At 42.7% G+C, this 24,767-nt stretch overlaps 1 protein-coding gene across 1 annotated transcript in view; it reads right to left on the bottom strand.

Annotated features, from left to right (window-relative positions):
• The window catches only part of tpk1 (thiamin pyrophosphokinase 1), a 44,570-nt gene that overhangs the window by 5,180 nt on the left and 14,623 nt on the right, over positions 1–24,767 (bottom strand). The window contains exons 5-8 of the mRNA XM_012833266.3: positions 16,821–16,893; positions 15,327–15,422; positions 13,097–13,243; positions 10,150–10,261 (exon numbers count right to left, since the gene is read on the bottom strand). Of these exons, the coding sequence (XP_012688720.1) occupies positions 10,150–10,261; positions 13,097–13,243; positions 15,327–15,422; positions 16,821–16,893 (428 nt within the window). The remainder of the gene's footprint in view (positions 1–10,149; positions 10,262–13,096; positions 13,244–15,326; positions 15,423–16,820; positions 16,894–24,767) is intronic.

Raw genomic sequence — 24,767 nt, 5'->3', positions numbered from 1 at the left:
TTTGGCACTTTCGGTCGGGGGGGACACTAAAACCTTTTCAACAGGTTGAGTGTAAAAAGTGTAGACATGAAAAATGAATCAATGCCTCACGGTATCTATGAGAAAGGGAAAAGTAAGGGGACTATATTTCAGGCAAAGGAAATAAAGAAAGAAATAAAAACACTGTGTTTCTGCACTGGGAGGGCACAAGCGAAAGTGAAAAATAGAAAAACCTCTGAACCTTTGAATACAGAACAAAAATAGAGATTAATACTTGTCAGCTCACTAATGTCAGCAGCTAGAAAAAGAACGCATGGTGTGACTATCTGCAGCTGCAGAAATTCCAAGGACTTTTTGGCTATAGAAAAACCCTGCAACTTCTCAGGACTTCCATGTGATAATACCTGTGATAGAGTGAGTTAAAAAGACGGAGCTTGAAAAGCTTCAGAGACTGAGTGGATTAGTGCCCTCCAAGAACTGGGGAAGACGGAGGTGGTTTTGAATGACACAGCATGGTGAGTTCTAAAAAAAAGTAAAGTGCCCATCCGTGTTTCATCTCTAATCATGGCTTTATTGGGAAAACATTACATGAAAAGAGTTTCATTCAGACCAGTGGGCTGTCAACATTAGGGCTCTGCTTTGGTGATTTGGTGAAAGACATTTTGTACAAGACAGACATTTTGAAATGCACAGCAAGAGGAGACTCATGCCATTAACTACATTTGCTCCATGTCCGTCTAGATTAAGTGCTTTTTTGTTTAAAGAGCTCTATGGCAAAGACAACAGAATATCAATGACTCATTCCTCAGATTGAAATCCGTGATTCAAAAACAACATTTTCCAGCCAGGCCTTTAGTGTATGCCGATAACCCTGAAGCATTTGTCCAGTCTTCCTGTAGCTCTAAGAAGACATTAATGGGGTCGAGGTTGCAATGACTCAATGTACTGTTGCATTGCTGTTAGCATATCTCGGCTGAATGTGGTGTTGCTAGAAAAGCTGCTTTTGTTCACAATGTGACTTCAATCGAAACGCTCAGGCAGGCAAGGAATGTGTCTGTAATCGGGTGAAAAGACCACTCTGCCTGTGTCCCCAGCAAGTCCCCCCACCACCTCCTCCTGTCGGACAGATTAATGCTACAAAAGCCTTGCTCGTATCCCCAGCCCTTACGACAATTAAATCTCAAGTGCAATTTCAAACCTGCTGACACATGCCTCCTTTAGCCTATCATAGGAGCCCGATGTGAAATTGCATTTGGTCCGGGTGATTAGCGGTCACGTCGCCTTGGCTGTTGTCTCACGGAGACAGCTACTTTGTGACTCGACAAAAGCTGTCAGACCATTTTCTGGTGAGGCTCAAGACTTTTTTTTCCCCCCTCCCCCTCACTCATTTTGATGTGCAAATGGTCCTTCTAGCTATAATTTGACACCTTTTTTTTTTCTCAATATCTGAAAAATGTCAGCATTCTGCTGAGGTCTTGCCACTCTATTAAAGATACAACAGTGCAAAGGGCCCCTATATCAGTGAGTGCCAAGAGAAAGACCCAACATTCATGAGTTTCTGTGATGTTTCCCTGACTTCTCTCATTCTACTTCACACAACTAAAGAATCAAATGAGTATTACGATTTGGCTAAGAACGCATGACTAGATCCCTTGACTCTTCCACCTGGATTCCCTCTCCCTCAGCCCTCTTGACATATGGAAACACATTCAAGTTCAATCCCATTCAAGTGAAAATGGCAGTTCACTTTGGCAGCATCTCACACCGTGATAGATGGCCACAGTTCTTTACATGAATCATTACAGACCTTTACCACCAACATGCTTTGCATAATGGAAGCCACTGCATGCCAGTAAGCTCACCATCCATTGGTTGTCTGGTGGGTAGGACAGACAAACTAACTGAGAAGTAGCCAATCACAAGATTTTCAATACGGGTGAATATTCAATGATCGATTGTTCAACCTTACAACACATAGCACTATAATTAATGCTTCATTTGGGCCTTCGGGGAGTGATCAGTTAATTATAAATGACCACAGAGTGATAAATTGTTTAATTAACGCATCATGCAAATGTGTGGAATGTGGGCCTCAGCATCTTTTCCAGTTGACCACTGCAGCTATAACAGCCACCATAGGGCTTGGTGACTAAAATTATCAGCAAATTATGGGTGAAAAGTCGTGCCTCAAGTAGATTTGGGTTTTATTTTGCATACAGCTTGATGTTCTAACAACAGACAAGTTGCAAGCAGCCAGCTGTTCCAGCACTTAATGGGTTTAAATTCTGATGTTCGAGAGAGCAAAATTCTACCATGCAATTAAGTCATTTTTCAATCACTTCAAATTGCTGCATGCTGCGTGAATGGCCAACTCTGCATCATCTACTGAAACACTATAAACAGTGATAAACAAACATGAACCACAATATTTGTAATCTTGTGATGCTTTGTTAATATAATAATATATGTTGATATGTTAATAATAACATTACAAATGGATGTCCAAGAGGCATCCCACTTTAGATTCAGAATATGCATGGTACTGATCTGATTTGCATGTGGGCTTTAGCGATTTCATGCAATACACAACAGGGTGAGATGGACTCAAAAGGATCCTGCTCTGTCTCCCAGTCCTCTGTAAACCCCTGGATCTGGACTAGGCTAAACAAACATAAAAAAAAGTATTTTAACAATAGCTGAATCCCAACCCATAATCCCCCAGTCTTTGTTGTGGCTAGTGGATATAAAGGCAAACTGAGCTATAAGCTGCAAGGTATTTTCTCTCCTGGTAAACCAGACGAGGGGACTGAAGATTAAAATCGGGATCCTAAAATGATACCGGTGATGACGGGGAACCTTCAGCCGACCCCGTGGAAAGGAAACTGTGCTCAGCGACCGCAGCACTTGACACATTCCGCCTCTCCCAGGGCTTCGGCTAAGCAAATTACACAAAGGCTTTAATTAAAAAGAAACCGGAGGAAATTGCAGGCCTAATTTTTCAAAGCAGGAGTTTCATTTTTTTTTTAACGCTTGTTAAAGCAAGCGCAAATAAAAGCAATACCTTGGAGAAATGCAGTAGACGCATTGACCGAGACTGCTGTTTATAGATAAAATGCAAGGAGAAAATAAAACGTGGGGGAAAAAAAATTGCTTACAGTAAAGCAATGCAAGCATATTTCATGTTTAGTTGGTTGCTGTGCTCATGACGTGCAGTGGAGCATCATTTTGAGAGGCTGAAGATTAAGGTGTTGGAGATTGCTTCACCATTGATCATTCTCAGCTTTACTGCTAAGCTACTATAACCACAACTACAACAGGTCATCAACAGACATGTCCCTGAATGTTATCTACCTTCTCTCTGCAAAACCACATTCCAAGTCCTGCAAAAAAAAGAGCAGAACACCCAGATGTCACACAGTGTATACAATGTGTGTTCTTGTGTCTGCTAGTGATTGGAATAATAATTTGCCCCAGTGACTAATCTTCACCTTTTTCTTTTATTCCCCTAACCGCGCGTTACAGCTACGCTTTTTACGTTCAAACAAATGCATGCACCTAGCCATTGTGCTTACAAGAACAAGGTGTTTGCATTTATTTTATTTTCCTTTTTTGTTGTTTACACCTATGGTGTGCTACAGGAGGCAATCCAACTGTGTCTGTAATTGCAAAGGAGGATTCCCAGGTTAATAGAGGGAAACTAACAATCCCGGAATGTGCAGTAGGAAGTCATGCAATAGGCCTGAAGTATACATTCAATTCAATAGACTCTATTGTATGAGGCAGATGGAGTCTCATTATGTGGCTATCAGCAGTAAGAATCAGCATTCAGGACTGACAAAGGAAATGACAAAGCTTTCAGTCAGTACATTTCCTCCACATCATTAGGTTGTCCTTCATGTAGACAAGCTCACATCACCACTTTAAGAATTTGTCAGTATATATGACAGGAGTTATTGCATACTGTATCTATGGCTAAGGCTTATGGGCAAGAAAATTGATGTTCAGAAATAACCTTCAAGGCATAAATATTAAAATCAACAATGCAAGGGCATTATTAACCCCAAATGTTCCGAAGCATATTTTTGACCAGGCTTAAGGCTACCATGCCCTTATGGACACACACATCTGGATTTTCACTGAACGCCACTTCACACACCCGCTCAAAAATGGGACCCATTTCCCCTTTAATATAGATACGACGTGACTCGATCAGTGTTTTCCAATTTGATATTTACAACTGCTTTTAGTGCAATATGAATGCAGTACTTTTTGTTAAGGGTGATTTAAAGCTTGCTGGCAAGCGTTGCAGGATGTTTAAATGCAAAAAATGTAAACATGTTGGGATGGGTGACTCAGCAGTTATTTTCTAAGGTAAGGTAACAGCTCCATTCACTTGGCAAAGAATGGAAAAATGTCAAGTGCTGCACATCCATTGAAAACCTATCACAGTCCATTGAACAACACTTAAAATGAAGAGAGGCTGTCCCCGTGGAAGGTCCATCTCTTCAGATGGTGCAGATGATCTAAGTTTGGATTAAAATGGGAAATGCCTGCTCCGCATCGGACTGGACTTGAAAATGTTGCAGACAGGCAAAGCGAGCAAAAAGAGCAAAGACTCCAGGGAGTTTGAATAAGGAAAGTTGAGCTCAGGCAATTACTGCCAACAGATACTCTTCGGGATGTGTTCCTAAATAAACAGAGGTACTGGTGTAAATTAAAGTGACAGCATTGAAGGCAATGTTCTCAGCCCCCTTGATTGTTCGTCCCTATTTATTTTTGCGGTGACGCTCTGGGTCCTACCCCCCCCCCCCCCCCCCCCCCCGAACAAAAAGGGATGGAGAAAAAGTGCCAAACGTGGGGAAAAGAAACTTGTTGAGGAGTCATTAGAGAGGGAGTATTTTGCACTCGCCGTGTCTCACCTGCCCTTTGATGCTGTTGGCAGGAACGTGGGAGTGTTTCAGAGACACCCAGCGGGGGCTCTGATCTAACACACACACACACACACACACACTCCCACACAACCCCCCCCCACACAACCCCCCCCCCACACACACACCCCCACACACCCCCCCACACACACACATAAACACACACACACACTCCCACACACACACACACATCCACACAACCCCCCCCCCACACACAAACACACCCCTACACCCCCCCCCCCCACACACACACACACCCTCCCACACACACCCACACCCACACATATACACACACCACACACACACACCCCCCCCCACACACACACACACATAAACACACACAAACACACACACACGTGTGCGCATCGGACGGGGCTTGCTGCAATAGACCCATCAGGTTTCCTCACAAAAATTGATCACATTCTCTTTGGGTGCCTGCAGCCCCACAGACTTTGTCCATGCAGCCGTTTAAAAAGGAAAGCCACGGAGAACAGTGTTCACAGGGGGAGAGTGAGGGAATATAGAATCCAGACACACAGGAGAATTCCGGTGGGAAGCAAATAGGAATCAGCAGGACACGTTGACAACATCCCAATCTCCTCAATTCTTCCACAAGGTCTTTTCAATTCCCTGGTTCACACATTATGTGCATTTGCGGGGAGGATTTGCTAAAAACCCAGTCATTTTCTTCTGTAACTGTGTATTACATGTCGACAGTTAAAAATACCAGTGCATCTCACTGCTGTATATGGTCAACCTTTTGGGGATTGTTTTTTTTTTTTACACCTTTATAAATGTCAATTCATTTTCTCGTCGGGTGAACAACAAGAAAAGAAAAAAAGCGGCGGCCCTCCGCTTGAGCGTTTTCCTCTGAACTACAAAAGTAACAAAAGTACAGTCCATTAGAATGCACTCCCTGTCCGCGCGCAGTGCTGTCGATAAGGAGCGTCCCATGGCCAGGCAATCATCTCAATCGCTCTCTCACGAATCATGCACATACCCCATTCTCCCCCGCCCCACCACGCAACCCGCCCCCCCACCCCCCACCCCTTTCGCTTCAAAGGGGATTGAAGAGGCTGCCGGTGCTTCTGTCAATAACCCAGAGGTATCGCTCAGAAATGCATCCTCTCCATAGCCCTATGACAACCTCTAATAGTCAACCTTGATTCCTCAGCAGTGGCAGTCCCCTTGGGGATAAAACAGCAATGGCCCATAAAGTCATTCCATTACAGATCTATTACTACCAATGAGCTGGAGGGCTGCTAAACCGCTAAGGGCCGCGAGTGTCAGCGAGCTTCTATTAAACAACAGTTAATGAATTGTCCACAACCTCTGCATGGCCCGTCTTCAATGTCAATGTCATTTCTCAAAGAGATATGGTTCGTTTTTTTCTCCCTCCAGCGCATTTAAAGCCTTTAGAAAATCTGTTCTCATGATGGTTTTTCACATTAAAGCCAGGCACATGGGACAAAACCGGACTTAAACAAACAGCAAACCCACTGCAACACAGCCTACACTCATTTAGGAAACGAGCTGTTTGTTTACACTGCTTATTAAATGGCTCACAAAGTCTACAGAATATATCAAAACAGAACAGAGACACAGTCATTATGGGCCAAGACTGCTGGAAATGGCTCATAATTTCGATGAAAAACAGAAAATTTGCCAGTTACTATGGCAAAGAGGCACTATTATTTCACTATTATATATTACTATATAAAAAAAAATGTACTGCTTCATCCCCTTCACTGCGGAGAAGCCAATCAAACATAGCTGAGAATGAGGCAGCAACCAGCGGAATGTTGATTAAATGGACGAAAACAGACTAATGTCAAGTTGCTGCTAACTTTGTGATGTGCAGCTGGGGGGGGGGCTGACTAATATTTGTAGACAGTTTACGAACTATTATCGTAATTATTATAATATTATAATTATTATGATTAACAAATGATTAGCCTAACCATTACCAAAGTGTTATCTATGTAATGTTTATAGATGTTTTACAAATTATTTCTCAAAGGTTTACAAATCATTTGGTAACCATTAACAAATAAATAATATTGTATATAAAATATTATGTGTGCAACAATAAAATAATTTAATAATGTAATGAGAGTGTCTCTTGCCAGCTTTGATACAATATACAATTTCTAAACTAATTATTTCGAATTGCAAAAACTAAATACAAAACAAAAAGCATTTTTAATAATAATAAGCAAATATTATACAATAACATCATAATGCTTCATGAGTGCAGTCATTACTATGTATAAAAAATGACATAGACTTATGACAATCTTCATTTGGCATTATGTATACTTTATAACCCTTTATGAATGTGTGTAATGCTTTGTGAATACTGGGTAAAGTAAAGTGTAACCAAAAACTCTTATTGGGGAAGTTGTCAAAATTGATCTGGATCTCAGAGAGCTGTGTTCACCAGGTATGGGGAAAAAAATTCAACCAAAATAACCCCGTGGGTACAAATAGCAGGGTGCCTAACAGGCTGGCTAGCAAGGTTTAGCATTTTCTCAGATGATTTATTTATCAGTCAGAGTACAGCTGCACTGTTTTCATCATAAACAATATCAAACATCAGACAACATCGACAATTCCCTCTGAACTCATACAACCTGCAGATATTATCTCTTCAAACCAATAATATTAAAGAGCTGTGGGGCGTCTGCGACACAAAGCCATTGTTATCCCGGCTCTAATGTGATCCTCACCGAGGGGGCTGAGACAGTATGTTACCCGAACTCATCAAAAACTGCAACAATACCTTTTGTCTGCGTTCTGACCAACAATATTTGCTTTCTCAAACTAGCAAACATTTCCACTTTGTAAAACTAAACTTTGTCACCCAGTGGAACTGTGGGGATCTCCTTAGGGACACTGTGCAGCTAATTACGCATGCAAAAATGATTTCTATACTTAAAAACAAAGTCTAAAGGTGCATATGTGTGTCACTACTATTATGGGGGGTAGTCTGTTCGATGAAGCTACTAAATAAGCAGTACACTGCAGCTCATCAAGGCAGAAGAACCTGCATGCAAAAGCAAAATTCTGCCATTTCTTAACTTCTTTTTTACCAAAGGGTTACTTATGGAGCTGATCATGGGGTTTGATCAAACCTCCTTTCTAATCTTAACGATAGTGATAAAAAAACTTGATTACAAGGCTGTGGAGATGAAAAGGCTTAATTTAACATAGGTGAACTTCAAAAACTTCTTATAAGAAAATGAGTTTCATTTGTGCAGGCTTAACCCACTTCCTGGAACAAAGAGAAACCCACCGTAATTAACCAATCAGACTAAAGCGTTGCCATTATCAAAGCTGTCAAAGCACATTTTTTCCCCTTTTGTTCTTCTGCATCTGAGCATGACTGGAATAGAGTGGGCCACCACGCACACAGCCAGACTCTCTCGGAGCGGAGAGGCCTGTTGCTTATCTCTACTCAGAGGCTGAATGAAGATGAGCTGCCCTGGCTCTGCCGAGGCTGACCTGACCTCCAGGGGGCATCCTTCTCTGATCTCTCCAGAGCTGGGGAGGTGAGGGGTGCAAGGTCTGCCAGTCAGGGCCAAGATTTCCGGAAAGGTTCCGGCAGCAGGCTGCAAATGAGCATCCTGCTATAGTCAGGTGACCGGACTGAGCTGGTCCGCCGTGACGTATAAACGCAAACCCTAATAAACGCCGAAGCTGCATATGCTGTCTCTCAGCGATGGTGCACCCCCTCACACCCCCTCGATTTGGCTGGGTCTCTTTTGTTCTTGTGTGGGAGGGATTCACAGTCAGATGAGAGAGCTGGCACTGCCTACTGCATGTGTTTAAGTCATGTATCTTTCATAGCGGCCCTGCCTCCCTCTGTGCCTCTCTGCCTCCGCCTCGGCTAACGTTGCCACGGCTTCTTGTCTCCGGCGGCGCCGGTTGCCAGATTAAAGGAACGCTCCTTTAAACCGCCCCATTCTGACTAATGCCTCCAGTCATGCATGGGTCCAGCACACTTTCCACCCTAAATGTACATGCGGTACCGTGGGTATTGTCCCAGTGTGTGTGCATGTGGGAAAGAGTGAGGGCCAGTAAATGGATGAGAAATGTGTTGTAGTGTGGGTGCAGAGAATACCAAATGATACTGTGGGGCAGATGTATGTACGTTAGAGAGCACAGCGCAAGCAGCAACTTGGCCAGTCCGTAGAAAGCGCACACGGTTGCCTTTGCATTTTGCATTGAATGTACTAAACCCGCGGCAGACCGCACAACCATCACTTCTTTCTAACTGTCATTTACAGCACACGCATCTGAACGGCATCACGGGCGAAATTGATTGGAATCATAGAATCGCCGACCGACATTAAAATGAATCAAAAGTTTGGTGATCAGTGCTGCTCAGGTATCATCAATTAGAGAGATGCAAGGCAGTAATACTACACCACTCCAACCCCCCCCCCCCCCCCCCCCCAAAGGAATAGACAGTCTATTAGCTGTAACAAATCCAATAGTATAGCAGGCATCTACGTACCTGTAGGGCACGTAGTGGATGAAGTAAGAAAGCAATAGGAAGACAGAAATAGGCAAACAAAAGGACAGGTTGCTTTTAACATGGTACAAATGAGAGAGACTGGTGCTCTGGATACTGATTCCATTGTTTTTGTTTTTGTTTTTGTTTTGTTCCACGTTTCTCCTATTCACACATCTAACATGCAATATGGATTACACCTGGGTTTTAAAGGTGGAAAGACAGGCCCTCTCCCCCACAGTTCTCATACATGAAACGGAATACGTAATCAGTGGCTCCTTGCGCTTCTCCAAAACTCCCACTTGTGAGAATATGTAATATATTGATTCAAAACTCAAAAAATTTATCTGGATCATCAGGGGAGGAATTTATTCCTTAACATGAACCCCTTGGTGAAGGGTTTGTTCTCGTAGAGTGAGAACACTGAATACTTTAGCATTAGACTGTACCTAAACCTTGAGAATGTTGCTACCGCTATGCTCAGCTGTGTTGAAACTGTGTTTTGTTCCATCTCCATAGTCCAAAAATGTAGGACATCAATTGCACTCACTGTTTCACAAACTGGATTCAGGCAAAGTTATTGAAAATGACTGTGCATCTTGCAGCTTATGCCATCAATTTAGTGACAGAAAGAGTACAAATCTGAGGACACTGTTTTTTTAGGGCGGGCCATGTGCTGGTGTGCGCACGTGTAATGTTTCCGGGGGGAACTTGTGGTCGACTTACGGAGGTTCCACTTGAGGCCGGTGGTCTGGGTGAGGCAGGGGCCTCCGACGGGGATCAGACTGCACCACGCCCCCTCTAGTCCTGTGCTCACATTCAAATGGTGACATCTCCCCTGGAAGCACAGCACAGTATAGAGCTCAAACACTACACAGTGTAGAGTTCACACATCACACTACACAGTATAGAGCTCACACAGTCACATAGCACAGTATAGAGCTCACACACTACACAGTATAGAGCTCACACACTTCACAGTATAGAGCTCACACACTACACAGTATAGAGTTCACACAGTCACACTTCACAGTATAGAGTTCACAGTCACACTACACAGTATAGAGTTCACACAGTCACATAGCACAGCATAGAGTTCACAGTCACATAGCACAGTATAGAGCTCACAGTCACATAGCACAGTATAGAGTTCACACAGTCACACTACACAGTATAGAGTTCACACACACTACACAGTATAGAGCTCACACAGTCACACTACACAGTATAGAGCTCACAGAGTCACACTACACAGTATAGAGCTCACACAGTCACACTACACAGTGCCAAACCTAACTCCAAAAACAATACAAAGATACAAGCCTGTACACACAGAGATAAAAACACACATCACATAAGAGTACATGGCACACAGAAACACACATGCTCAGGATCGATCGATCGATCTCTCTCTTTCTCTTTATCTCTCTCTTTCTCTCTCCCTCCCTCTCTCTCACACACACACACACAAACACAAACACAGACACAGACAAAAACAACAAACCTAAGGGCACACTTCAATGACCACACAAACCAAACACATCCATATTCTACACACACGCATACACACACACACACACACACACACACACACACACACACACACACACACACACACACACACACACACACACTAAAGCTACAACCAAGGTTTCAGGACAAGGCTCTCATCAATGACTGTACAGCAGGATTAGCGCAGAGAACTGTGAATGGCAACCCAGCAGACTCAGACTGGCACAAACATGGGAAAACAGTACAGGCTTCCCACTGGTTCCATGCCCTGTTTGAACTCTATTTCAGTCAGTATATCACAAGCACTACGTGATTATTCTAGATTACTAGGTTGTCAAACGAAGAAGCCAAACGATACTGCACCTTCACAGGACACGTGATGTGTGTGTGACGACATCCCACAGAGATGTGTGTGTGAAGACATTTCACAGAGATGTGTGTGTGTGTGAAGACATGCCACAGAGATATGTGTGTGTGAAGACATCCCACAGAGATATGTGTGTGCCATAGTAAGTCTGTATGTGCACTGGGTGTAAGCGTGAACAGCCGCCACAGTCAGTGCTACATCACATCAAGGTTATCACATCACCCCCGCACGTATACACGTTAACGACTCGTGTCAACTTGAGACGTGAAACACCAGTGACTATCATGAGAGCGCTAGTGTTTTCCTGCCGTAGAGCAGCACAAAGGTAGACGCTGTGTAATGTGCTTTCATAATCAGAAGACTAGACGTAATCTCCACCTCCTCTGTGATCTTAGAGACGCTGCCTACACGTAACCACTTTAAGCAGCTTTTTTTTTTGCCATCTGCATTTACAGCAATAACGTGGGTTTTCACGGCGTGAGACACGACTACACTCAGCGTTTGAAGTTTAAAGACAAACTTCGGCAGCCCACGCTGAATAAAGATGGCGCGAGCTGAGTGTAGACATGACGAATCAGTCACACTGTGCTAAGACAATTAATAGCCATTACCGCACTCAAATAAAAAACACTTACTTTGGCACAGAGAACTAGGATGCCATACTTTTTATCATTTTTTAAGGCACGAGAAAGTGGTTTTATAAGTGGTATTCAGTCATCAACTTGAACTTCTAAAGGAAAGGGTTGTATTGATCAACCAGTTGTATAACATCTTCTCAGACATGACAATGGGTAGTCCAATGCCCTGTACATTAAGGAAATATGGCTAGTCCTCTGGCATGTGAGAATATGTAATATTGATTCAAAACTCAAAAAATTGATCTGGATCATCAGGGGAGGAATGTATTCCTTAACATGAACCCCTTGGTGAAGGGTTTGTTCTCGTAGAGTGAGAACACTGAATACTATAGCATTAGACTGTACCTAAACCTTGAGAATGTTGCTACCTCTATGCTCAGCTGTGTTGAAACTGTGTTTTATTCCATCTCCATAGTCCACAAATGTATGACATCAATAGCACTCACTGTTTCACAAACTGGATTTAGGCAAAGTTATTGAAAATGACTGTGCATCTTGAAGCTTATGCCATCAATTTAGTGACAGAAAGAGTACAAATCAACACTAGACAGAGATACAAAAAAAATGTAAGGATCAGAGAGAAAGACAGAGGAGAGAGAGAGAGAGTAGTGAAAGAAAGAGACACAGTGTAAAAGTTAGAGTTGGTGTGCTTTGAAGAGCAGTAGATGCTTCACAGGACCAGCCTGCAGCCCTGCGTTTTTCTTTTTTGTGTGTTAGTTTCACCCTCTATCTTTTATTTATTTAGCGTATAAACAAACAACCAGGAGAACAGCATATGCAACAGAACTCAACAACAAACAAACAAAAAAAGTCAATACACCACAGTCAGACAATTCACTGAAACCCACACAGCAAAACAGCCTGCCAACACCACTGCAACTTAAATGTGCAGATCAAGTATCAACGCATACCTATATGTGGAACAGCCAACTTTGTGTGGGCCGGTCACTCTATAGCGTATCCTCAGCACTATGCTCTACGATACTGCAAGCCTCTAACCAAGCTAGGACCTAGAACCTTGGGTTCTCAATCAAAGACATAGACAGCCATGGCTACCTTATACCAACGCACCTGCTACAATAGAAAATGTACCATTCTTTACCTGTCATACCTTAAAACTGTGGAGCCGTATTGTTAAGGTTAATGAAGAGGTTACCTCTCTGAGCAGGTAAGCCAGTGATGTGCCCTGTATCACCACTACAGGGAGGTCAGTCAACCTCTGAGCGTGGAACAGGGTCTCAACGGACGCCATTGTTTGGTCAAATCTGCCCGCCAGGCCGCCCAGGGTCACTATAGTGTCCACCTATGAAGGAAAAGAGACAGCTATTTTTCACACACAAACACAAGGTCTACACACTGACACTGAGTGGTCACCACTGACAAGTGCCGAATCCCTTTGCTGAAATGGAAACTTCGCTGACTTTATTTTACTGACTTCACCACTTTCTTCACAAACTTTGTGACTGATTCAATTTGAATTACTCCAGGTCAGGTGTTGGATCTGAACACTGCGCAGACAGATCAAATAGAGCTCAGACCTATAGCACCAGTGAGGAAGGACAGGATAAGAAAAAAAAACCTTCAACTGATTTTTTTTTTCAAAAGATTTCTACAGTGTCTGACAACTTTAACCTCCTGTATTCATGTAACTTGAACAGACACCTTACAATATAAGACTGGAAGATATGAAAAGGCGACTTTTTATATATATATATATATTACCCATCTTTCTAGTTTAATAATCATACATATGCCATCCTCAACACAGAAGTACATGAGCTAGATATTCTCCAAAAATTAAATTTAAAATGTAAAAGCTCTACTACAGTAAGAATGCAAATAAACATCTTCACACGTCTTCATGGTAACATCTGACCACCTGAGGTATGGGAATCTGATTTTTAAACCGTAACAATCTCAGCAGTTTGCATTCATTAATTAAAAAAAAAGACAGAACATTCTGAGAGAACTTTCTGTCTTTGTTGTGTATTGTGCAGACGACATTATAGCGACATGTAATTCAGTAGTAAATGTGAGTTAGCGTAGTGAGAAGCGGGTTAGCTGTATCCTGCATAATGTAGTTGTGTAGTATTCACAACAGTGTTAAACATACTAGAGTTTACCATCACATAACAGATAGCACTCTTTAGACCTTCAATTCTGGGTATCCACTTAAAATACTGCCTGTATTCTTAACCACTATCAAAATAAGTCTAAGGAAAAAGACAACAGACTCTTGAGGGAAGTCAATTACAAAACAATCAAATGAACAAACTAGCAAAGCAAGCGAAGAGAAACGGTCGGTTTCGGACTGCGAATCAAATGTGCTCGGGAGCGGGACATTCATGGTTAATGTTGGGAGAGACTCGAGTCCGTCAGGACTGGCGGAGCGGAGTGTGGAGGAAGAGGTGGAAAAACAATCTGACAAACTCGCATCTTCCTGACAGCTGATGAATGAAGGCAACATACGCTGACGATCACTTCAGGGGGGCAGAGAACAATAGACTTAGCAAAGGAGTTGAAAAAAGCCAGCCGTTTCACCAGCCGTTGCTATAAAACTACAATAGGCAATATACAAGAACACGCATTAATGGTTTAGTGGAGAGGAGGGCGGATTACAGTAGGAAATATATATATTCTTTTCCTTCTCTGGTCGGTTTCTTTTTTTTTTTCTTTTTCATCGAACTGCTTTCAGCATCAACCTTTCGCATGTCCTCTCTGGAGGTCCGCTGACTGATTCCCCCCCACCCCCCTCCCCATTATTCTCGAGTGCTGAACTGATTGCTACTCTGATTGAGCGTTGAGGGGAACTGGACCAGAAATCCAGATTGTTTATGAATGTACGTGTTTTCTGCACATGAAGAGAGAGAGGGAGGAAGAGAGAGAGAGAGGGAGTGGGGGAGAGAGAGGGGGTGGTGGAGGGGGATAAAGGAAAGAATAGGGAAAGAGAAACAGAGAGAGGGAAATGAACAGGAAATGAAGAGGAGAAGAAGGGAATAGAAAGAAAGAGGGAGAGAGAGGTAGAGCAAGACAATGAAAGGAAGAGAGAGAGACAGAGACAACAAGAGAGTGAGGGAGGGGGAGAGTGAAGAGGACAATAGCAAAACTGTCGCGTTTTGCTTATTTGCTTAACACACACAGTAAGAGAGGTCGTCACCATGGCTCCGTATTCATGTTGCACTGATGAGCTTTTGAGACGAGAGCGCATGAAGTGACGACAGAAACAGAGACAGAGAGAGAGAGAGAGAGAGAGAGAGAGAGAGAGAGAGAGAGAGAGACAGAGGGAGTGAGAGTGAGAGTGAGAGAGAGAGAGAGAGAGAGAGAGAGAGAGAGAATGAAAAAGAGGGAGGGTGAGGATAGGTGCTGAACAGCAGAAGTTCTGATACCTGCAGTTGCTGCTCTCTAATTTTCTCCACCATGATGGCCAGGCACTTTGTGAAGTCAGTCAGGTCTTGATCCGACGTTTCTATGAGCTTGCAGTTCTGAAAGCACAAGGTAGATAACAGCCATCACAGCTCTCTCTCTCTTTCTCCCTCTCTCTCTTTTGTCTTTCTTTCTCTCTCTCTCTCTCTCTCTCTCTCTCTCTCTCTCTCTCTCTCTCTCTGTCTGTCTTTCTGTCTGTCTGTCTGTCTGTCTGTCTGTCTGGGCACCTGTGATATCTGTAGTGGCGTTGGACTCTTTCCGATGAGGGGAATAGTGGGAAAGCATCTGACTGAGGGAGCTGCACTCAGAGCAGGATGTGAGGGTGGAATGCTCTTTTCCTCAGGGCTTGCTTTTGAACACTTAACCTATGTGGGATTTGTTGAACAAAAGACTACAGAGGTGCAGTGCCTGATATGTTGAGTGCCACTCTAGTTTATGTCTCCACAAATGAACAGAACAGGGGAAAACTTACTGCAGTGCCATTAGGGGCATGTACTTCTACACAGCAGTATTAAAGTATTTAGTCAGGAGTATATGGTTTTGTAGTTTACAGTTGTATACTATTTTGTCAAAACATGAAAAATAAGTACCAAGTACAACTACCAAAAGGCTAGTTGGTGTGTAGAAAGCCTTTGGTGTTTCACTGGCTAAGCAAGAGTGAACAGTGAACCCTCTAATTGCAATGCTACTCAAGCTGAGCTGTAAATGTCACTGGCAGCAAGGTTGCCAGAAAAACAATGTTCCAGGTTAGAGCACTGGCTTTGGTTAGGGTGTAAATCTGACCAAGTCTGACTTTTCACACTCCTCTGACAATCTCTGATCAGAACACAGTTACTATGGCAACCTGGATGAAGGAGTGGCCCTAGAGGAGAGAGTGTTCTAGAACTTTAGCACAGGTTCAACCTTCACAACTCTCAGAACTCTGAGTCAAGGCTAGTGACTACAGTAAGGTGTGCAAGGCAAAAACAGACTTTGGAGGCTTTTTTCATGAGTTCATTAAGAATGTCATGGCACGTCTTCAAAGTTTCTAATCTTATTCAAATCTTAAACAGTTTATCTTTACATTGAGATCCGTAAAAACCGAGAGATAACATTTCCATGAACTCTACAAAACACAACACATTTCAATACAGGAACATGTACAGTCTGATAGCATGTAGTTTGCAACAGTGTAGTTATTTGAGACATTTATGTTGACAGTCTTAAATAGTTGATTGTCTTAAATGGGATGGGTAGGGGGTGGAGGTCCAACCATAACCCACAGCATTCATAGATAGCATGTGAAAACAATAACGCTTTGGTCTGTCTGAACCGCAAGGCTCTCTTCTATAGACACAACCAAATCTAGTCCAGATATTATAAGAGCCCTCAGTCATGCGTCAAATTAGCTATGCACATTTGATCTGACTGAAATCTATCTCTACACAATACGAGTTAGTGCAATGAAGATGACTGACCTTGTCTCCATAGAAGGCCTTGACCACAGGCTTTATGGAATCAAAGTCTCCGCTTATGTAGTCTGGGAGGAAACTTCATGGAGCACAGCAAAAAAAAGGAGAGAAACAGGTTGAAGTGTAGTTTGGGGCAACTATCCATTTCTTTTTAATACGTCTGAACCGCAGCTGCACAAGGGTCAGTGGGATGAGAGGCATGAGACGCCACACTGACAGGTGTTGGCCCGGGCCCAACGCCTCGCTGCCACTCACAAACCTCCTATCTCCCTCCCACATAAACACACACAAAGGCAGGTGAGACGGGCTCGGACAGACAATGAATTGCTACACGCCGCGGCACGCTTTGTCTACCCCGCCAGCCTCCACCCAAATACATATGCTATGCCCCAACGACTGTGTGGCTATACAGATTTAAGATACCGGGATACAATGACAAGATTTTCTTCGCTTTGGTGAATCAAATATTTCTTGTGAGAGGAACGGATATGTCAGGGTGCCTTTGATTCTCGCTGTTTTTCTTCTTCTTCTTCTTCCTCCCCCTTTCTACCTTGAGGAGAGGAATATTGGAATGCAGTGTTGGTATCTGGAGGTATTAAACCCTCAACATTACGATTTCATGCTCGAGTGGCTGGTGTATGTAGTCTTTGAGAGCACGGCTGCCGTTCTGGTTTGCTGGACGAAAGTGATACAGTCAGGGATTATACTGTCAGCTTTATCTTCATCACACGCTCCGGCACAAACAGCATCAGAACAAATAAACCCTCGAGTCCAATCTCCCCTCACAGGCCCGGAAATCACCATTACCGCTCCAGCAACAGGGCACGTGTGAAAACAAGCAGTTCACGACAACTAATATAACGGTACTCTCCTCAGTCCAGACAGCCGCCCTCAGGCAATCCATGAAACACTGCTTTATTTGGCACAGGGTGTTCATAACGACTGTTTTTATTGCCGATTAGGGCATCTGTGATCCTGAATTCCTGGCAAGACGTGTCAAATAAAATCACATTCTCTATGCTTGTAATGTCGACAATAATATAATCCATTTGTATTCCACAAGAAATTAAAAGGATTCAAGGAACTGCTGTCAGAATGCCTGAGGAACGAGCCTTTCGTCAAAGGGTGATTAGCCTGTGGTTAAGTCTACAACACTACAAAAAGTCTACATAGAGGGCAATGAACTAGGTCATCTAAAGCAACAGCCTGGTTTTAAACATCCAAAATGGAATAAAAACTGAAACCATTGTACAAAATTGGGTGTCGTGCTCTCAAGCCACCTACTCTGCTGTTTAGTGGTTAAGAGGGACCACTTTTCAGACGTCATGGATTTAAAAAGGAAAAGAAAATCTCCTCAGAGCCTCCGCAATCTGTGAATATTGCCCTCTCCAATTGACTTCCAGCTAAATGAGCAAGCGAGCATAAATAACCTTGCGAGCAGACAGGTCACTGTTAAATGAGACCTTTCCTATTGACATTTCACAACTCATGCAGCCTGTGCTTCCTGTGGCAAAGCAAAAGTCGGCTAAGGCAACGGCAAAGCCAATATGTAATTTCGCACCAGCATTCAAGTGTCTCTTATCATCACAGATCCAATTTATGATTTGAAAAGTCTTAATTAAGAATTGAATTATTGTATTTGTTTCAGGAGGTTCCTGTAAAAAAAAGAAATGTGTTACATTTGCCAAGGTTTTCCTATTACCTCAAAGGCCACTGTTGAAAAGCTCAGTTCTCATGTCATAGTTTCCCTTCTCATTCGTTACATGTGAAGACATAAGGATGAAACAGAATGAGGTCCTCCAAGAGTACAAACATTTTACCAAAATAAAATTGGCAAACTCCTCTAATAAGCATTTCTGCCCAAGGACATCTGAAGGGCCATTTTGTTAGTGGACTGCATTCTTAAATCTTTCCCTTTACAAATCAATAGCTTATGCTCACTTGTGGATTGGTTAGCAGAGGCATTTCATTCACACTGCTCTCTTGGGACTCCCAATGCTAGTTGACTTATAACAGCATGGTGTGGAAGAGGTCTATTTAAATGTCTAGTTAGCTAACGGTCTTCAAGCATCTTCAGGCAACCAGGCCTGTGGTTTGTTTCCTGATGTGATAAAGAACAAATAACAGTACTTTGGTAAAGTGCATGACCTGGAATTATATGAGGGGGTCAACGCCTCTTCAGACATATGGATAAACCAAGTGGATCCATTAGAATATAGCACACATTGCCTCAAGGTATAAAGGAGATGCTTGTCTACTTCAAGGACCGGAGGGAAAACACTTGGCAAACACACACACACACACACACACACACACACACACACACACACACACACACACACACAGACAGACACACACACACAGACAAACACACACACACACACACACACGCACACAGACAGACACACAGAGCACAATGTCTCTTCTATTGTATCCACCCATCTGACATTGGGGGCCTTGGGCAAACCACTGAACCCCATCACAGTATTTCCCCTTGCTATATAACGACCTCTTATGTTGTCTCCTAATGACTTAAAGCCTCTTTAAAATCACATCAACCCTACCCCTCTTGACTTGATTACAGGAGCAGACAATCACTAGCTGATTACATTGCCTCTCATCATCCCTTACTTACCAATCAGGAGAGGTCAGTCAGGTCATCAGCACACACACACACACACGCACACAAACACACACACACACACACACACACACACACACACACAGATATACTCACAACATCTGGAATCATAACCATGTAATAACGCAATAATAACAGCAATAAAAAATAAATAATTCAACCCGCCAAAATAAAACTAACATGACTAAAACCACAATGAGAAATATGCATTTTCCAAAGATATTTGTCGGGAGGATTGTTTCCCAGTTTGCCGTGTGCAGTGGACTATGTAGGGTATTCAATTCTAGGGAAAAAAACACCCCCTGACATTTACCAAACTGAAGTTTAAGGCGGTCATTAAAAATGTAATTACTGTAAGTTTATCTCCACCCACATCCAAATCCTCTGTAAGTCATTATCACATCATGCGGTGGTGGTTAAGGATGGCCTATCTTGGGTAATGGACTCAACTCAGCAGGGCAACATAACAGCAGTAGAAAAAAAACAATATGTGAGGGGAAAAAAGCAAGGAAAAAGTCCATCTCCTGGCTAACTCCATTACCTGTGAAACACACAGCAAAAATATAATGCATTTTGACTCCAGATTTCTGATTGCCTTCAGGTGACAAATTATCCGGCCCTATGACGCTGTTAGGAAGCGTTGCCATTCAATTACGCTTTCACACCTGCCTGTCGGAGTTAATTAACCTTTCATACGGGAACTGTGACCTCAGGTGCAAACTCAGGAGATGCGGTACAGCTGGGGGTGTGGAGTGGGGTGGGGGGCCTGGACCAAACTTCCTCCAAGATTTATTAGGGGCCAGGTTTAATGGCAGCCATTTTGTAACCCGAGTGAGGAACAGCTCCTCTTACAGCCTCCCCACCGCCAGTGATACACGGCATAAATTTAACATTATCCACAGAGGCCAGGGAAACACACACATACACACTCACATTCACACTCACACTCACACTCACACTCACACACGCACACACACGCACACACACGCACACAAACGCACACACACACACACACACACACACACACACAAACACACACACACACACGCACACAACACAACAGAAAGTGCATTTCAGCTACAGCTACTAAACAAACCAGCGTCTCCCCGCTAGCTGTATGGTCCAGTGAAGCCATTTGTGCTTTAAGAGCCCTGGCCTTCATTAAACTTAAATTACAAACTAAAAAGGTCATAAGGAACGATCTAATTGAAGCGAGTGTGAGATAATAATAGGCTATGCGTGGGCAGTCCAGAAAATACCACTCACCAAAACACTCTAATACAGATGTAACATTGCAAAGGTGTTATTATCTGGGCACCAAACACCTGGATGAAAGCCTGTCATCATAGGATATACTGAATTCATGTAAACATACAGAGGGAAAACCTGAGCTTTCTAACCTCTTTTGACCACTCTCACTTTTCAAGCCATTCCGCAAAAAAACTGACTAGTTTCCTAAAGTGCCTTGTCAGTTATGGGCCTCGTTTCAGTGCATTGTTTCAGTCGCTCAAACGAATGGTTATGCTTCAGTCGTTTGATGCTGTTCTGGCAATCAGCTATCACAATAAAAAAAAGCATTCCCCTTTGTAATAGGGAACCATGACAACAATGGCTGCACATATGGTGAACTACCAAGAGAAAGCACAGAGAGAATGCTCAATAACAGCAGCTCCAAGGGACAAATATTGATGGCAGTGAACTATCTAAAGTGTTTTGAGGTTTGGCTGGCAGCTTTTGCTTCCACTTGATAAACCATGGGAGAGACCTGGCATGACAGCGTGGCTCACAACCTGTCACTCTCTCTGAAAGGGAGGACAACAGATATGTTTTTCTCCATATGGCTTGCGGCCCCTTCCATATGGATATTTGATTGTTCAATCTGCTTTATAGTGTGGTTGTACATAAATATACCACAACATTAAATGTACATTAATCATATCTGAAACTGAAGACAGAAATGATTTAATGTTAGCATGTTTCTATTTTAAACAACTAATAAATAAGTGGTGTGATGGGTTATTGGATCCAGAATACTACACTGGATGAAGTAAGTCAATCAATTTAGAACATTTGACATTTAATTTTCTCTTTTTAGATATGAAGATTCATGGATGTCATGGCAACCTTAATTCTGATGTTTTAATAAAAAAAGCCTATTTAAAACATATATTTATGATTTAACTACAATTTCACCAGCTAATTAACTTTTTTGCACTTTTTCCACGGGGATTGACTCATCTTGGTTCAAGGTACTTGTAAGCAGGGACGGACTGGCCATCGGGGATACCGGGGGAATCCCCGGTGGGCCGACGAGGTTGGGATGGTCCAAAATACCGGCCCACTTCCATCACCAACCGGCCTTCCCACTTACAACGCCGACACCTTCAACGATTTTCCATACTACTCAGAACACGTATAATCTCCTCTAATACCTATAAAAAATAAATCACTGACTGATTTTTATACTCCTCCTCGCGATCTGTATTCACACTCATGGTGCCTATTTTTCGAAAATGTTCTGAAGTGTCTTCTGAAATGTGTTCTTACGGAATTCAGAAATTCAACGAAAGAAACGATCTCCATCTTATTAATGAACACCTGAAAATGGGTTCTTACACAGCCGAAGTGTTCTCAGCTGTGCGGATTGAGGATGAGGATTCTTAAATTAAACGCACCTGGATTTGCATACACGCCCCGCCAGGGCACGCTACCGTAGTGACGTGTGCCGTCAGCCCTTCTAACACGAGCAGCCCGTGGGGCATCTGGTAGTTTTGAGGAATTGCATTTAAGAAAACTCTGGGCCATTTACGACTGTTATTTTGCGTGACAGTGACAGTGATACAAGGTAAGTTGTGGCGTTGACTTGGCCAATGTTAGCTTGCTTTTCACAGATGAGGTAACGTTCATTACCAACTAGCCTAGCTAATGTTAGGTGGATAAATGTCCAAAATTGAGACGTTATGATCTGGTAAAATAAGCAAGCTGGCGCTGTTGTCATCATCGAGATGATCTATTTAAACATGTTAGCCGTAGTCACTTGTTTACAATCGATGAGCAAGCTATCCATGGTGGTAGTTGTAAAGAGGGCAATCTTATAATTTCAAATAACTTATGTAAAATAAGGTAACCAGCTAGCTTGTTATGCTAAGATCACCGTGTTACACACAACACTAACATTATAAACAATGTTAATATGTTATCTAGATTAGATAGTGAGGTCATAATAACACATGAGTATACTGATATTGTTTTTTATTATCATGTGACTATAATGCACCCGGGCCAGCAGAGTTAGTTTAGGTTCTGTTACTTAACTTATTGTTTTGTTATGCACCTTCAACACCCCTACACACACACACACAATCACACACCCAGCATGCAACACTACTGATACCACTGATGTTCACACCCCATCGTATGTTCTATTCTGTTCATTTCTACAATATAGTTCATACTAATTCTACCCTCTGATTCCAGTTTCTTTATTGTGTGGATATTCATTCCTTAATGTTCTGTAGTTATACGTATAACCATCTGATACTAGCCCAGAGTTAAGCCTATTCATCTAGCAAACTATACCTACCTTGGAGTGTTACAATAGCCAGTATAATTTTATTCCATGTGTCCACCCAGGCAAATTGGTGGATCCAAATGTTATTAAAAAAAAAAACATAAATTATGTAATTTATTTGTAATCATCCAAAATAATGTTAAGTGTATGGGTATTTTTCCAAGTAGGACACTGACTGGTCGATACGTGCGATGCATTGAATGGGCAACGCGCCGTGTATTGAGTGGGCAGCGCGCCGTGTACTGAGTGGGCCGCGCGCCGTGTATTGAGTGGGCCGGTCTGACAGTAACTCCCGGACCACTTTTTTCCCCCAGTCCGCCCCTGCTTGTAAGGTAAGGAACTCTTTGGGTGCTGGTATGAGGACCAAACATCAGTGACTGCTGAAGCTTATTGACGACTGCTGTCTGTATCCGTGCATGATTAAACACTGACAACGGGCAAGCAAGTGTATACTGGGGAAAGTTGTGACATAATGCCAGATCAGAGCATCCAAAATGTCGGCAGAAAAATACCACACTATACTGGCAAACATTCTATTTGGAAATGGGAATCAGGGAAATGAGTTTGCTCTGGCAGTTGACATAAAGGAATAACAGAATTATGTTGCATCACCACTGTCAAGATAGGTAAACAGCAGTCTACAGAAAACCTATTTGCACCAAAAAATAAACAATGAAACAGCACGGCAGGAAAATTGAGTAAAAACAGTCAGCAAAGTGGCTTTGAGAAACAAATCAGTAAATATTCAACTCGACGGATGCATCACTAACTCCCAATTTACATTTCTGTTTTCTTTTTGGTTCTTGTGATGAAGAAGCACAAGCAACAGAAGCAAGTGTTTCAGTGGGACTGTGTTGCCCAGAAACAGTTTAGGAACACATGAATGGCTTTAATGAACAGAGGTGGAAAACAATGCCCAAATGTCTAACTGGGAAGAATCTCAGTGGCACTTCAGAATATGTCAATACATGTTTGATACAGTTTCTGACAGAAGATGATTTTGATGCGACCTCAAACTTAAGATGAATTGCAAAGCCTATTACCAACCGCTACCAACCAGGCCTAAAATGGATCTGTCCTGTCAGAAAGCGCTGGCATATCCCAACACTCAGTGTGTTTACATGATGGTATAATTCGAATCTTTGCTTAGTCGGACTATGCTTTCTTTCGAGGGTAGGTGCTATTATCCCAATATACATGGCAGTGAATAAATCGAATCATTGGCCGAAAGCATGTCATATCCGATACAATAGGTGGCGCTGTTTTTATTACAACTAGTGGTGATACAGCCCTTTCCGCTTGACCTCTTCACCACTACCAATAACAACAACAGTTGATTGAGCATGAATCGCGTCTGTTCATCGGTCCAGAAATGCGTGTTGCCTCTTGGGTTGTTTGTTTGTTTGTTTCTGCCAGGCCGATGTGTTTATAAGTTACATTATTCAAAGGTGAAAGATAAAAGACGAGAGAAACGCACGCACATTCACACACGCGCGCAAATAATGGGTTACAGCCTAAACGCATTGCCCTTCTGCCAGTTGCATCAAATTGTTTTAGTACTTCTTCGCTGTCGATTTCCAAATCTGTGTGAATATTCATGAGAGCAAGTCCAGTCAGTCTTTTCGTAGATAGATACAAGACCTTCAGGACGCAATGAATGTTTGGCTAGAAATTTGCCGAACTTTCCAGGGCTTGATAAAGTTCACTGCGTAACTCATTTAGCTGTTTCCAGCTCTGTATC

The sequence above is a fragment of the Clupea harengus genome, chromosome 17 (genome assembly GCF_900700415.2).
Source record: "Clupea harengus chromosome 17, Ch_v2.0.2, whole genome shotgun sequence".
NCBI classification, from domain to species: Eukaryota; Metazoa; Chordata; class Actinopteri; order Clupeiformes; family Clupeidae; genus Clupea; species Clupea harengus.
Note: the sequence above shows the minus strand (reverse complement) of the source record. Positions and strands in the feature narration are given on the sequence as shown.